This window comes from Crocodylus porosus, unplaced genomic scaffold (assembly GCF_001723895.1).
Source record: "Crocodylus porosus isolate Cpor-Errol unplaced genomic scaffold, CroPor_comp1, whole genome shotgun sequence".
NCBI classification, from domain to species: Eukaryota; Metazoa; Chordata; order Crocodylia; family Crocodylidae; genus Crocodylus; species Crocodylus porosus.
This window is the reverse complement of record NW_017728886.1, coordinates 3,951,993-3,967,461: the sequence shown is the minus strand read 5'-3', so window position 1 is coordinate 3,967,461 and position 15,469 is coordinate 3,951,993. Positions and strand designations below refer to the sequence as shown.

Sequence of the window (15,469 nt, the reverse complement as noted above, 5' to 3'; positions counted from 1 at the left end):
AAAAAAAAAAAAAAAAAGGATTGGGGTTTCTCACTGTTTCTGCCTTCAGCCTGCCTCTCTGGGGGGGAAGGAGGGGACAGCTGTCAAAGGCCGCAACATTACAAATAGCTACATTGCAGACTAAATTACATGCAGATGTGGTTTAGTTCACAACACATTAAAATCATTTAAATTGTAAAAAACCCTGCACATGTACAGCATGATCTTGTGACAAGATGTTTGCTGCATCCGCAATGTATTAGATGCGTTATGGATGTACAGAGAGACACAAGCTTTGCCCCAGAGTGACTGCAGTGTATTAAGGGAGATGTGCTAACATGAGATCCTTGCTGTCCCTATGCCCACGTTCAGGGATTTGATTGATGAACTACCTCTGCAGACAGCACACGGGAGATTTGTGCAAGTCTCAAAAATTAACCCCAAACTTGAGCTCTGTGGTACTGAGAAAATTCATCTAAAAACCTAGGAGGAGGAATTGGTGGGAAACGGAGAGGGAGCAAGTAATCAAATGCATGCTAAGAGGTGTGACAGGAGAGAGGTAGTTAGGTATGAGAGGGCCTTGGAAATACCCTAGAAGGGCTCTGCAGACGTTCATCGGGAAAGAAATTCCAGAGAAAGCTCTGCCTTGGCTGTATCCAGAATGCAAAGCAAGTGTGATCCAGATGATCTTCCGTGCCTGCATGCTCACTGCAGAGGGAGTTGCAAAGTGTCTTACATCTAGATTAAAGGTTTGTCTCTTAGCAGCCTAGAATACACACTAACCCAGTTGAAATGAGTGCTTTTGGGTCACAAACAGTTTTCTTTAAAAAGATATTTAAAAAAAGTCACTTTTGCAGATTGTCAGTGCCATGTGCTGCACTTGTACTTTTTAAAAGATCTGGTGAGCAGTAATGATGCTCTGTGGGGTCCAATTCTCTTGCCCAGGTAACCCACTCTAGCATTTTCCAGGGGATGGCAGGGCTGGGATTTCTCTTACTCAGTTGTCAAACATACTTCACTATCCACTGCCTTGAATCACCCCTTTGAAGTATCACTGGGTCTTTGAGAGCAATTGCTCTGGCATTTAAGTCCAGCTTCTCCAGAGAGCTTATTTTATAGAGCCCCTGGGGGATATCTTCAGGCTTCCTTGCCAGATGGATAAGGAAGAGAAATGTCTGATTTGTGCTGGTACAGGAGGGGCTGTGGGTGAAGTCCAGACTCCAGCCTTCCCGGGGGTCCAGGATCCCACCCCATGAATTATCAAATGTAACTTTGAAGGTCATTACAAAAGTGCCTGAGACAGAGATCGTTCAAAGATCTGTGTCCATACACATGTAATGTGTGTGTCCATCCAACACACCAACCCAAATCTTATCATGTCCCAGAAATAGGCATTACTCCTCACCCCCTGGGTTGCCTGCCTTTCTTTGCAAATCCACACGTAGTGCTTGTACCTCGGTGACTGGTGCTTTGTAAAGGTATAAGCATGAACACAGCCTTGCTTGGATCAAGTTCATATTGCTCAGTATGAAATGCAATAGCTGATGCATTGCATGCTGATTTCTTTGGGGTTTGCAGAAACATTGACAAATAGTATAAATCACAATAAAGGAGGACTCCCATCTGGTTACCCACTTCATTCGGACAATTTGTTTTAGGCAATATATGTGGCCTCTGTCACCAGGGCATTCAGGCACCTCCTGATCTTATAATGAATATAGTGCTGAGGTAGAGCAGTGCTGTTACCTGCACAGTCCTAGAGTGACTTGTCTAGGCCACACAGGGAGTTTTTGTGGCAACAGAAAATTCAAGCCAGACCTTGCAAGTCTTGGAACTACCTTCTCCACAGGGCCTCCTTCCTTTATGTATTTACCCATTGTTTTAGGCAAGTGTTATGGCACAAGTCCAGTAGAACCTGGATCATTTGTATCTGGGGGGCTCAACCTGCTTGCTTAGTGACAGGCTGCAAAGTTACAGACGAGGCATTCGGCTGTTGGCTGCAGCCTTTACTTCAGAGGATGCCAGTTCTCCGCACAGCTGGTAGGAGAAACAGTCCCTTTTGAAATAAAAGCCACAGAAAACAGCTGGAGCATCTCGGCAGTCCTGCACAACTGCTCCTGTACCTGTGTGTGCTCCTGGCTAGTTCATACGCTCTCATCTTCAGAGCAGGGGATGGGGAACAACCCCAGGAAGGATCTGGATTCTGCTGTCAAAGCATACTGTGTTGCGCATCAGTCACAATGGTTCCAGAAGTTTTGATCAATAGGGGATCAAATGGCCCAGTGATTGATTGAATTAAGCTTCCGGGGGTGGGGGGGGGTCACTTTTTATTGCTTTTTTTGGGCATTATTGCACTGTTGGGTGAATTGCAAAATTACAGGACTGTCTTTGTTTGCAGACACCACTCGGCAGCCGCGACCAGGAGAAGTGAATGGCAAAGGTCAGTATGTTGCAGCAGTGCATGCCATCAGGTGAGGCAGGGCCACAGCTCTGAGTGGTGTAGGCCAATGGTGTCAAACTCCTATGAGCCCACGAACCTCACCTCCCCGCATATGCCTGATCCAGCATATACAGCACCTGCCAATCTGGGACACCAGCCCCAATGGATAGCATGGTTCATGCAGAGCAAGGACTGTGGTCAGCTCAGCCTGAGACCCAGCCCTGGCCCCAGCAGGCAGTGCACATCCTGAGTACTGCACCCTGGGTTAGTCTGGGGCAGCACCAGGATCCAGATAATGGGGCTCTGGCCTGTGGGCTGTATGGTCCAGACAGCATTTGCTGTGGGAGCGGAGGTGGAATTTGCAGAGCTGGAGATAGGCAGCAGGTTCTGCTGGTAGAAAATGAAGGGCAGACCTGTTTGAAGTCAAGGGATGGATAAATCTCTGAGCAATCTTCGTAGGTGAAAAGAGAAGTCCACTGAATGTGCCATTGCTGGGAAGCCAGGCTAATGAGTTTCCTTAGAGTTGGCAGAGTGGTTTTTTTTGGCCTGCTGTCAGGCAGGAGGAGCATCTGCTTCAAAACAGTCTTCCACACTTCTCCATTGCTCCTTTCATGCTGAACAGTCCCGAAGAGACTGATACACTGAAGCTGCATACGATACACAAGGATCCCTTCATCCTTCAGTGAGTGAGGCTGTCTGGGCTGTGACGCAGTACAGCTGCAATAGCACATAGCAGCATTACCCAGCAGTATGTGAGGAAGAATAGAGCAGGTGCGGTAGAACCGGAGTCCAGGTTTATCCCAGATGCTGGAAAAAGTGAGTGGTAGGGTTAGAAGAGAAGGCAGGCACTCCCACACTTCTTCCTCGGGTGCTGCCACCATGATGTGGGGACCAGGATTTTCAAAAGCAGGTGCCCAAAGTCAGGCTCCTTGGTCTATAACAAAACACTTCAGCAGCCTATATTTTCAACCATGCCAAGTGTTCAGCAGCTCCTGTGCAGCTGCAGTGCGAGCTCCTGTGTGTTCAGCACATCTGAGAACCAGGCTGCTCTCATTAGGAATCTCTTTATGGTTTTAAGAGCTTAACTTGACATGCCCAATTTTGAAAATCTTGGCCTTCAGTCGCACAGGTTGTTAAACTCTGGACTGCATCCTTAATCCAAGAACTGTGCTACTAATAGCAGTAAATAAAGCCCTAATGAAATCTGAGATGACTCCTTTGCTACTGATTTGCAGGGAGTCATGAGACTGATCTCAATTGCCAGAGCAAATGAGGCTTGAATGCTAGTTATTCCAGGGTCTAAAGGCAAATGAAATGACTTGCTGGTGCCTTTTATTCTTGGATATTTCAGAAATGCAAACATGAGGTGTGTTGTGTTGTTTTTTTTTCCCTTCAAAATGAGCCAGCACATTTTAGCCCAAAGTGGAGATTTTTGAGTGTGTTTTGTTGGAGAGGTGAGGGGTGGCTTCCCCAGCAAAAGCAAAGTGTTTAGTGTGGAAGTGAGCTACTATCAGTGTCTTGCCAGCGTGGTACTGTAACAAGATAGTCATTGGAGAACCAGAGCAGAAATGTCAATGTAAACAGCAGAAGGGTATTATCTGGCCCAGTGTAAAGATGCAGAGGGTGTTAACAGATACCATGGTGAGAAGAAAGGGCAGCTTTTGTAATCCTTTACATGGTAACTGAAGACCAGTTTTCAGACTTGAGTACCCAGAAGCCAGGCACCTAAATCGGCACTTAGTTGTCCAGAACGATGGGGGTGGTATAGCCAGGACAATCCAGGGAATACAAGAGAAGCAAGATTTGTGGGGTGAGGCAATATTTTTGACTGATTTTTTTGTTTTTTAGGTGCCTGGTTTCCAGGTACTCAAGTCTGAAAATTGGTCTTCAGTTACCACGTAAAGGATCACAAGATGATATAGGTGCCTGGTTTCTATGTAGTTGAGAGAGATGTTAGAAAACTGCAAAATCCCCTTTCTCAACTTTGGAAAAGAAGCCGCTATAGCTGCAACCAAATACCGGGAACCTGCTTCTTTCCCAGCCCTCAGGGAAGGGCCTTTTAGTCTGGTTTTTTTGTTTGTTTGTTTGGTTGGGTTTTTTTAATACTGCCTCGCCTTACAAATCTGTTCCCAAATAGTCATGTGGATGCTTCAGTGTGTATTAAACACTTGAGTAAACTTGGCTCTGAGCCTTAAACATCTTTCCAAGTCAAGGAAAGGCTGTGAATTGATGTGTATTTTCAATATCGCTTATCCAGATTACCACTTTGTCACCAGAGAAGATATGCTGAAGGACGTCAATGCTGGCGAATTTATCGAGCATGCAGAGTTCTCTGGAAATATGTATGGAACAAGGTCTGTAACAATTGCACCATCTCCAGTAGTTCAGGGGTCGACTCACTCTTGTGTTCTCCATGAAAATGGCGTTGGGGCTATGTGTTCATGATGCTCTTCTTTTCAAACCAGGCAGATGCTCTCCTTAAGTGAAGCTTCTTATTTTGGCAGCGTGGTATGCTTCATTTTATTCTGTCACTAGCCATAGGTGGTGACATCTACCCCAGTGGAGAGGGTCTTCAGGAGACCTGTGCAGCACTTGACATTTGGTTCAAGGCCCAAAGTCTGACTGAAACTCCTGTGGTTCATAGTATCCACACTGGAATTAAACAAAGTGGGACTTGAAATCCCCATCCCGCCCTATGATAGCCTGTGTCCCAAGTGTGATCAGTCCAGCTGACATAAACCTATATGATTTCTGTTGCAAGTGGAAACAAGCTTCTGTGCTCCAGTCTGGAAGAGTTACTGTTTTCACATTAAACTCCATGTGGTTGCCACCCTCAGCTAGGCAGATTCTAAAATAGCATCTCTCTTGGCCTCCAAGCTGTTTGTCCATAAGCCACAAAGGCAGCTGCAATGTTAATTAGAAGTTGTTCAACAAAAACTCATGTGGTAATGATGGTCAGATCTGAAGGCAATGATGGTGACAATGGAATGAATAGGACACCTTATCAATAGTAGAATGCATTGGAATTAAAATTAAAAAGGGTTTTAAAAGCTGAAACAATGGTTTTTACAATAAAATGTGCAAAAGGAAAAAATGGGGATTTCTTAGGGTGATATATTATATTGGACCAATGATGTAGTTGGGATAAAGGTAGACACGTGTTCGAATGAAAATGTTCTTCCTCAGGTCTCTGATTCTAACACGGCTATGGCATCATGTATATACAGCCGTAAAAAAAAAAAAAAAAAAAAAGGCCAAATTTTCTGAAGTGATTCAAAACTCGTGGCAGAGGTGATATCTTTTATTAAACCAATTAGATATTTGCAAAAAATAATAAAAGATATCACCTCTGCCATGAGTTTTGGTTCCTTTTGCCTCTAGACCAATACGGCTACAACCTGGATGCCTGAAGTGATTCATGATTTCAGGGGACCAAATACCTGACACTCTTTTAAATCAGTTTATTGCTGGTGTCATTAAAGTTCCTTATGTTTCCTCCACCATATCATGACAGAAAAGATATAAAAACCTGAATGAAAGAGTAATTCTAGCTGTGAAAGGCTCGAGTAATTCTGAAGAACAGCGGCTCCTCAGACATCATTAGGACCAAGATATTTTCAGACTAATGATTTTGCATGCACCTCTCTCGGACACCCAGCAGGTGTGGGTCACTTAAAGGGACCTCCCCCCCACCCCCAAATAATGCTGAGTGCTTGTCTTCTGAAGATGTCTTGAGACAGACCACCAATATTTTTGCTTTGTATGTGTGTGCAGCTGTAGAGACCGAGTCTGTACTCTCCACTCCCATAGAAATCAATGGGAGTTGAGGATGCTTTGTGGTTTTAGAGCTTGTAACTGGGAGAAGAAGAGAAAAGCCAGTTAAAGGTTTAGCATTCAGGACAACGTGAGTCCATGCTGGATAGAGCCATGGCTCTGGTTACTAACAGCATTTGTGGATCTGGGGTAAGAAAACAGAGCTGTGATTCAGAGCCGTGAGGAGCTCAGTCTGCAGAGTGGCAAGCTGGTGGGTTGCAGTGTTTAAACAGTGCACAGTCATAATCACAAGGTGGGGTTTGAAGGCTTTAGACTGGGATTACTGTGGGAATCCCAGCAGTGATTGTGGAAGCTGTGACTCGCATCGCCTGCTGCAGCAGGAATTGTTTCACAACTCGGCTTTCCTCTCCTTGCTGCTGTTTAAAATAGTTCTGTGCCATAGGGACAAGGACTGGAATGGATTGTCCTCTTGCATCGCTCTGCTTGGATGTTGGGAGCCACTTCACCCTCTTGGATGCAGTTCTTACAACACCCCAAGCTGGGAGGAAATTAGACCCGCTTTACAGCTGGGGGCAGTGAGGCTACATGCTTTGCCTGTGGCCACGTGGGCAGCCTGTGAAAGACCAGGGCATTGAACCCATGTCTCCCATGTCTAGCTAAGTCCTTCCTCTCCATCTGAGCAAGCAATGCTCACCATGCCCATGTGCTCAGTGCCCGTGGCTTGGGCCTGAGTCCTGGATGCCTGCCCCCCTCCCACCCCCTTCCTTTCCAGGACTTTTCTTTGCATCATGTATCAGGCTTCCATAGGCAAAGCTTCTTCTGGCCTCTGTAGCCAGATGCTGCAGTGCTTCCTTGTACTGCTTTCAATATAACTTACAATTCTGCATCTGTGAGATGCATGCACCCTAAATCACTCCTGTCCCATGAGCAACACCCTCTTCTAGGAGCACACAGCCCTCTCTCTGTCTTCTTACGAGTTGCTGTTATGCTGCACTCATCAGCTGCTCTCTGTTGCCTAGTGTTTTCTTCTCCCACCACATTTTGAGGACATGCCACTCAGGCCTGGGGGGTAAGGGACTGGGAGCAGATGGGGAATGGGCCATCTGGGTGGCAGAAGGGACAGGAGTTGTGGCTGTGGACTGAAAGAGGAGGATGGAGGAGACCTGGGTGGGGGAAGTAAACAGGATAAAGGGAAATGCCCACAAATAGAATAAGGCTCCAGGGAAGAGGAGCTGAAAGAAAGAAAGGACATGTGGGAAAGGAAGGAGGGCACAGCAATTGCATCCATAGGCAGGACTGTGGAGGGGAGATTGGCTCCCACTGAAGTGACAGGAGTAATGGAGCTCATGGCTTTTCCTGCCTCTGAGGAATCGGGGTCCTTCTCTGGACTCCCTATTACTGCAGCTGTCCTAGGGTCCCACGGAGGCCACATTTTGGGGAAGAAGGAGAGATTGCTGCCCTCCATAAACCTGCCTCTCTGGGACAGGGATGGTCCAGCCAGTGGCAGGCATCACTGTCCCGTGGGGATCTGTTAGCTCTTGTAGGGCCTGAAGGAAGAATTTGGGAGGAGGCGGCAGTGGCTGAGCAGATTTGTGGGGGAGCCTGTGGGCAGGGGCCAGCGTGGAGAGGGCACAAGGGAAGGGCGGGCGAATGGGCAGGCCGTTCATTTGCCTTCATGCCATGGCATTTACTAAAAGCAGTAGCCCAGGGACGGGAGCACACTTGCCAGTGCCGGGGGTAGGCAGGGCCTTGAGAATGGGGGGACGTAACCCAGCAGACACAGCCATCATTTCCTCTGCTCTGCACGTGGTTTGTCACATCCCTGAGGATATCTGGTGCCCCTGGGGAAGTGTGAGGGTGGTAAGGGACTGAGCATCACAAGACAACTTTGTAATGGTTTTGAGGCCTGACAGCAGCTCCTTCTTTTATCCTCTGCTGCCGCCTTCAGGCAATTTGAACTCAACTTCAGCCGGCCTCAGGATTTCTCCAGCATTACTGCTGAAGATCCCCAGCCATGAAGCGGTGCTCCATCAGGCCAGGCACTGAACAAATCCAGAACCAAAAAAAACAGCCCCAGCCCAAAGAGCTTAGACCTGGTCATTTTATTATTCTGGGCAGTTCTCCTCTATGCATTCAGGTAATGGGAGTCCTTTTAAGGTGCTGGTTTTGCTCTCGTGGAAACACAGGGAGAAGCAGGGGCGATTCTCCCAGACTGCCTAAGGGCCAAGGCAGTCCAAGAAGAGGCTGGTTTAATGAGCATTTTAACTGTGTTGTCCCAAACCAGCAGATCTGTGGAAGATCCTTCCTTTTCCAGGGACAGTAGGAGCAAAGATAGTTGCATTCCCTTCAAAAAGCTCTTCCTCCAGGCATTTCTGCTTTTGCCAGTGTTACTGCCCTCGTAGTTGTTCCAGACTTGCAGCAGCTCTGGCATTTGATCCCCAGTACCAGAGACCTTGAGCAGGCTGCTCAGTGCTTGCCCCAATGAAAAGCAACGTCCTTGCTTTATCCATTTCCACGGATGAAGAGAGAATGAAGAGCCCTTTCCATGGCTCTCCACTCAGGTTGATGTAGGCTTCCCGGTGTGTTCTCTAGGCCATGGGTGGTGGGAAAGGGGGTCCTGCCACTCCTCACTCCCTTGGTGCAAGGAGGTGGGATCTTGGGGTCCCCAGCTGGTTAGAACCACCCCCGTTCCCTAGGAGGAGAGAGATGGAGCTGTTAACACAACTGAGGCATGTTTCCAATGTTGGTTTGCTCTCTGGCTTCCCACAGGGACGTGAGAGTCTGGGCATCAAGGGAACTGTCCATGCAAAGACTGTATGGGGTGTGGTGCGGTCCAGTACAATCCACATGAGGGGCAAGGGCCTGCTGCTGGAGCCGTGTGGACTTGCAGCGCTCCCTGCACAGTAACCAGCTCCTTCCCCTTCCTTCCCCAGCAAAGCCGCCGTACAGGCCGTGCAGGCTCAGAACCAGATCTGCGTGCTGGACGTTGACATGCAGGGAGTCAAGAACATCAAGAAGACGGATCTGAATCCCATCTACATCTCCATCCAGCCTCCGTCCCTGGAAGTCTTGGTGAGTCTTGGGGCTTCCTTTCATGTGTCCGGACTTCGCTGTTTCCGAGGAAAGAGGCAGCTTGCATCTCTCCAGGTGCAGTAGGAAATGACCTGATAGATGCATCGATTTAATGAAGGGATGGGGAATTGTTTTACCCGTTTTGACCATTTGCTACAGAGCCTTTAAGGAGTCTGTGCAGACCTGCTCTCTCCCCCTCTCATCCCTGCATCTTGTACCCTGGCTCTGCCTTTGCACGCATGTTCTCCTGCTGCTGCTTATCCCTGTGTCTTCCTGCAAGTCTCTGCCCCCCTGGGCTCTACGTCCTTGTGCTTGGAGTTGCATTGGCTCTGGGCTGTGAGCTCCTGATAGCCTGGCTGGTTTTTTTGCATGGTCAGGAGAGCTTTGCACTCACAGCTGTCTGCAAAGTCATGATGGTTCCTAGAGGGGACTGATGTCAGCATCCATATCATCATTAGTCCTAGCAAGGCTGGTATTGTGCGGCAAGACAGCCCATTGATCTCTGTTCTGTGATCTCATCACTCATGATGTCATCCCTATAGTATTTCTGTGAGGGTGGGAATGTTTTTGCTTCCTTCCTTCCCCTTCCCTCTGCTCCCCACTTGCCACTTTACACAAGGGGAATTAAGAAGCAGAAAGTAACTTATCCAGGGTCGCTCAGTCTGTGGCAGAGTAACGGAGTGACCCAGATCTCCTGAGTCCCAACCCAGTGCCTCTCTGTGGCCTCCCCCATTCCTCCCCACCCACCCCGCTTCTTTCTGTTTGCTGCCTTAAGTGCATTGTGCAAGGGAAAGGCTGTTCTGTGTGCTCTTGTCATAACACCAGCTCTGAAGAGTCACCTCTGTGCTGCTGTGGACAGCTCCAGGGGTGCAAGGCTGGGAGCCCTGACACTGAATCCCAGCCTGGGCAGTGATTCTCCTTCGGGGCCTGGAGCAAGTTGCTAAACCATTTGTTTAGATGATATAATGCATCTGTTCCATGTGTGGGCTTATTGATCCAGGTCCGTACAAGCTCCCCAACCATATACATTGCTCTTGATCTACTTTGTCTTGTCACCAGGCTCCAGACACAGCCACGTCCAGCCCTCCTGTGCTGAGGGAACAGGGCATTCCTGGTGATTTCCAAGCTTTTGGAACCAATGGGCTAACTCAGCATTTCTCACAGGCCTCCCAACACCCTCCATATCACTATTTTAATTGGAAACACTATTTTAATCGGGGCCCCATGCAATCTTTAGACCAGCTGTAGAGCCCTCCTTGTACCCTGGTAGACACAGGTGGGAAACCAGTGACTGGGAGCCCACATAGGTGGTGACAGAATAGACTTTCAGGGCACAAGGAAGGGTGTGGGCTGCTTGCTAAACTGGTTCTCGGATGCGCCCTGACAATTGTCATCTTTGGGGTCTAGGAAAAGAGACTGCGCGAGAGGCAGACGGAGACCGAGGAGAGTCTGCAGAAGCGGCTGAAGGCGGCTCGTGTTGACTTGGAACTTAGTAAGTGCAAGAGCCTCATGGAGACGTGTCCCCCAGCTCACATCCCCTGCTGCCTTTGCACTGCCTGCAGTATCCTCCATGTGCCCCAGTTCTGACCATGTGTTCCCAGGGCCCGGGAGGATCCTGTGGAGTTTTCCAGGAGGGCCTTTTAGTAATAAGAAACAGACTAACAGCTTTCCTGCTCCTCCAACGCCTCTGGGATTTTCTAGCACTATTTTCCACCTCTGGGCATTATTTCAAAACATGAAGGATTTAATCTTTTGGTCCTGGCTCTGTTACAAGGTCAGCTGCAGGGGGTGTTGTGGTCTTGGACTTCTGTCCTGTCTCTCGTTCTACCTCCACGACTCTGACACAGTCTGTGCTGTGTTTTCTTTCCCTTGGGTTTTGCTCAAACTCCTGTTGCTTTAGTATGTTGCATGGAGTCTTGCTTTCTTGTGGAGAGCATAAGCAGAGTGCCAGGCACTAGATCTACCAGAACATGCAAAATTTCTGGAAGAGGTTTGGTCGGCTAATGAGGAGGAAAGTAAATGGTCCTATATGATTTTCTGGCCTAAATGCCTGTGTCCTGCTCTATGATGTCCTTTCACAGCAACTGATGAAGAGAACTTGGGTTCCTGAAAGCTCATGTGCTCTTACTCTCTTGCTTCATATTATATACGTATGCATATACCTATACATTATTTAGTAAGTCTATAAAAGTTGCATATCTACTCTGCCTTCTGACTAAATGCCTATGAGCTTAAGTTATATACAGGTCCTATCGTGATGTGCACCTAGGACTAGACTTGACCCAAGTAGAAGGTTTCATGCTCCCCCAGTAAATGACTTGGCAGAGAGCACCCTTAGCATCACCTAAATGAAAATGCTGAAAGTCCCCAAGCCTTAAATTCCCAAAAGAGAAGTCTAAGGAGCTGCCATCCCTTCCACAGGTCTTAATTGCTGTGCTCTGTTTGGGCTCCCTAGGTAAGGAGCCTGGCCTTTTCAACTTGATCATTATTAATGACAACCTAGAAGTAGCCTACTTGAAACTGAAGGAGATTCTTGCAGAGGTAAGTCACCTGGCATGAACGGCGGCTGGGGGGGCATGGCTGCACCAGCAGCAGTGGGGAGCTCCTGCAGATGCCGCCAGCAGTGTCAGCAGCAAACGGGCAATCCGGGACTGTCGGCTTTTTGCAGGGGGTGCACCGCCCCACATAGGGGGTTCATGTGGATCCCCTACACATTGCCCCTGTCACCTGGGGCATCTCTGCCTGTACAGGCTGCTGGAAATGGAGAATGACTTGGTGGGGGGGACGGGGGGAAGGCTGGCAGAAAAACGTATCATTTCCCAGCACAGTCAAAATGGTGGGTAGCAGTAGGGTCCCCACTTGAGTGAGATATGGAGGCACATGCCCAACTCCATGCACTTTTGGCTTTGGTGCCTAAAGTTAGACTGAAGTGCCCTGCTGACTTGTGCATTGGCAGAGGCTTTTCTTCCTGATCTGGGATCATTATCGGCAGGAGGTGTCTTGGCTAGAGACCAGGTCATCTAGCTTTGCACGGGGCCAAGTGCCCTGATCTCCATCAGGAAGTGATCGGCGACTTTCACGAGTTCAGTCAAGGTATAAATACCAAGAAACAGAGGGAACCTTGGCCCCTGCACCGGACAGAAAACATCGCCTGGCATTCAGTATTTGGGCTGCTGGCATGTTTGGCTGAGCTGTAACAAATAGCAGGGGGGTTCACAGTGCTCCTATAAGAGGGGCAGCTAGCTCTTTTGCAGGCAGGGGAGCTAAGATGTAAAAGGGTAAGTGACTTGACCAGAATAACGGGGAGTCGGTGTCACACCTAGGTTGCAAGTGCAAGAGTCCCCCATGCTTAGCCTCTTGCCATAGATGCACACCCATCCTTTTAAACCTATTTAGAGCTGTTCAGATGTTAATGGCTTCCTGGAGACGAGCTCGTCTGTTCCCAGCAGTGTTCTGGGTGCTGCAGTTTCATCCTCTCAGCTGTGAACTGATCTCTGGGCTCCACAGAGAGATCTGCTCTCAATGTTTTTTGCAGACCCCTTAAAACCAGCCCTAGTAATCCAGAGGGTCTAGGTTAACACACTCCAGGCTCTCTGATGAGCATAGCTGGAGACACATTAGTACAGGTAGTGCTGCTACTGTGAGAAGCTTAGATGGTAGACTAACTTGGAAGATGAAGATGGAGCAAGGGTGCAGATTCATGGCATATTTACTCCAGAATAATAATTTAACTCTGTTGTAAAGATCAGGGACAACTAGTTCTCCCAAACTGGGTGCCCAAAGCAGGTGCTGTAACAGTGTCTGGTCACTACATGGCAGAGGAGCCAGTTTTAACCAAAGGGCTACCCCAGAATGGAATTGCATGTGCCCATTACCACTGTCTACTTTATATCAGAGTAACTTTCTTCAGAGTAAATTTATATTTGACCTCCTCAGAAGTGATGCTACAGCAGAGAACAGTGCTTCCTCCAGAGTAAATGTGGTAGGTAGGGTGTTCATGCCAGTTTTCCTTTGCAGCAAACAGAGATGGCCCCAGAGTAAGCCTAGTGAATGTGTCATATGTCCTTACTCTGAGCCCTGAAGGCTGAAGCTAGACGGCATCAGATGAGCAGAGGCATGCGTTTTTAACACTGAGTGTAATGTGGGCAGTTTTACCAAAGGATGTGTAGGATCACAGGAAGCCCACGTCAGCAGCTCACAAACTTTTTTAGACTGAAGGCAGCCCTTGGAGGAAGCCAGCTCTTACTTTTCACTTAGACTAGATGATCTATTCAGGTCCCTTCTGACCTCTAACTACTATGAAACTTGTTTTATGAACTCGGGGAAATGCTAGGATAATCATTCTATTGCAAAGAACTCAGACCACAGCGTATCTGAATGTTTCTGATACCGTGGATTCCTATTTGACATCTCTGGGTTTGTCGTGAGAAACATGTTTCACATCGGGCAGTGCTAATATTGCATGGCATCCCACAGCACCCTTGAAAGGATTTCAGGGCACCCCAGGGTGCCATGGCACCCTGATTGCAAATCACTGATCTAAATCAAGATGGCATGTATTTCTAAAAGAGGAGCCTTTTCTTCAGCTGCACCAGACAGGCTGGACACAAAGGTTGCTAGTGAAATGTAGTGGCCCGTATTTCTCAGCAGGTCTGACTGTCTTTTTCTGGGCTGAAAATCTGTGGATTTAGGAATAATTTAGAGAGCAATAAATGACCTTTCTACTTCTGTGTATTCTTACAGGAAATCAAGAAGGCCCAGGGACCCAAGAAGTCCTGAGTTCCGTCTGCTTGGACATTTTAACATTGTCTATCATTCCCCAGATGCTTCACAGCTTTTTATTCCAAAAGAGACATTCCCTTTTTATCCTGATCCCCTTCCGAGCAACAACAGGATGTTAATATTAAAAGGCAACAAAACGGCACCCAGTCCAAACCAACGTTGTATTTGTGTTAGCCAGGGGGTCCTGGCACTTCCTGGGTGTGTTTCTAAGTTGGTATGAAGGGTCCAGGCAGGCAGCTGAGAGCAGTTGTCCTTTATTTCCCGACCAAAGGTCCCGTGAGTTCCTCCGGGTTGCCCGGCTGCTGCTGCCAGTCTCTGCCTGTGTAATCGGAACGTGTAGTGTACATAGCGGTCAGCAGCATCCTCCCCACCCCACTACTAAAGGTGGGTGTGCTTGTCTCATGCCACTGTTACTTGTGCCACCTGCTGAGGGAAACTGCCTGTCCCACTTCCACTTCCTCCTGCAAAGCGCTCTGTGGGACCAGGTCGCGGGGGCAGGCCGGCCAGTCTGGGAGAAGGGTTCAGAGCAAGGATAGAGCGGAGCTGGGATCCTCCTCGCTTAGCCTTGGGGCTCCCCTTGTCTCTCTCTGCTCCTCTCCCCAACCCAGGGGACATCATCACGGTTCCTTCAGGTGTACATGAGACTCACTGTCTCTGCTTCCCACCCTGAGTCTCTGGGGCTGCTGCCTTGCACCAAGTCAGCAGAGCTCAGGCTGGGGAACCCTAGACCTGGTGCCAGGCTGCTCGGAAACATCGCTCCCCACCCATCCCTGCTCCCAGTCCTCCGCAGACTCGACCGCTTCCTGGCTCGCGCTGGGTGATCTCAAAGGAGTTCCAGGGGAGCGACATCTTCCTCTCCCCTTCTGTCCTTAATGCCTCTGGGGTGGAGGCGTGAATGCTGCGGGCAGATGTACGGCATCACATGGTGATGGAGGCAGGTAGGCTCCCAAGTCCCTATATTCGGACCTCTCTGAAGAGTTTCTTTCCAGGCGGTATAGCCTTTTATTCCTGGCAAAACTGTAAAATGCCCCCTTGAGGGCACAAATAAATTCATTTTTTCCAATAGGGCTCTGATCCTGGTCAGTACCTAGTCCCTGTGTCCCAGCCTCCTGCTTGGAGACCTTTGCTCCAACGCAGCTCTGAAGAATGGTGTTTTGTTTCCCCTTTCATTCCCAGAATTGAGACTGGGCCATCTCCAACCACTTCACTTGTGTTTGAATCTTCTGAAAGCTTCTGGTCTCCCTTCATGTCCTAGAATGGGTGCAGGATGGCAAAGCTAACATGTTTAATGATTTCTTTGCTTCCGTCTTCCTAAGTAGGGACCAGAACAGCCACCTCCCTGCTGGGCCCCCCTCGGGCCGCGGGGGAGGCACACCTGGGCCACGGGTTAGCGAGGATTTAGTTAGGGAGCTTCTGGAGGGG

At 48.7% G+C, this 15,469-nt stretch overlaps 1 protein-coding gene across 3 annotated transcripts in view; it reads left to right on the top strand.

Annotated features, from left to right (window-relative positions):
* GUK1 (guanylate kinase 1) overlaps nucleotides 1-14,204 on the top strand; it is a 31,393-nt gene extending 17,189 nt beyond the window's left edge. For all 3 annotated transcript variants that reach the window (XM_019529452.1, XM_019529460.1, XM_019529469.1), the window contains 6 exons: nucleotides 2,378-2,419; nucleotides 4,677-4,773; nucleotides 9,127-9,265; nucleotides 10,673-10,757; nucleotides 11,721-11,806; nucleotides 14,009-14,204. In XM_019529452.1, the coding sequence (XP_019384997.1) occupies nucleotides 2,378-2,419; nucleotides 4,677-4,773; nucleotides 9,127-9,265; nucleotides 10,673-10,757; nucleotides 11,721-11,806; nucleotides 14,009-14,044 (485 nt within the window). In that variant the 3' untranslated portion in view covers nucleotides 14,045-14,204. The remainder of the gene's footprint in view (nucleotides 1-2,377; nucleotides 2,420-4,676; nucleotides 4,774-9,126; nucleotides 9,266-10,672; nucleotides 10,758-11,720; nucleotides 11,807-14,008) is intronic.
* The last annotated feature ends 1,265 nt before the right edge of the window (nucleotides 14,205-15,469 follow it).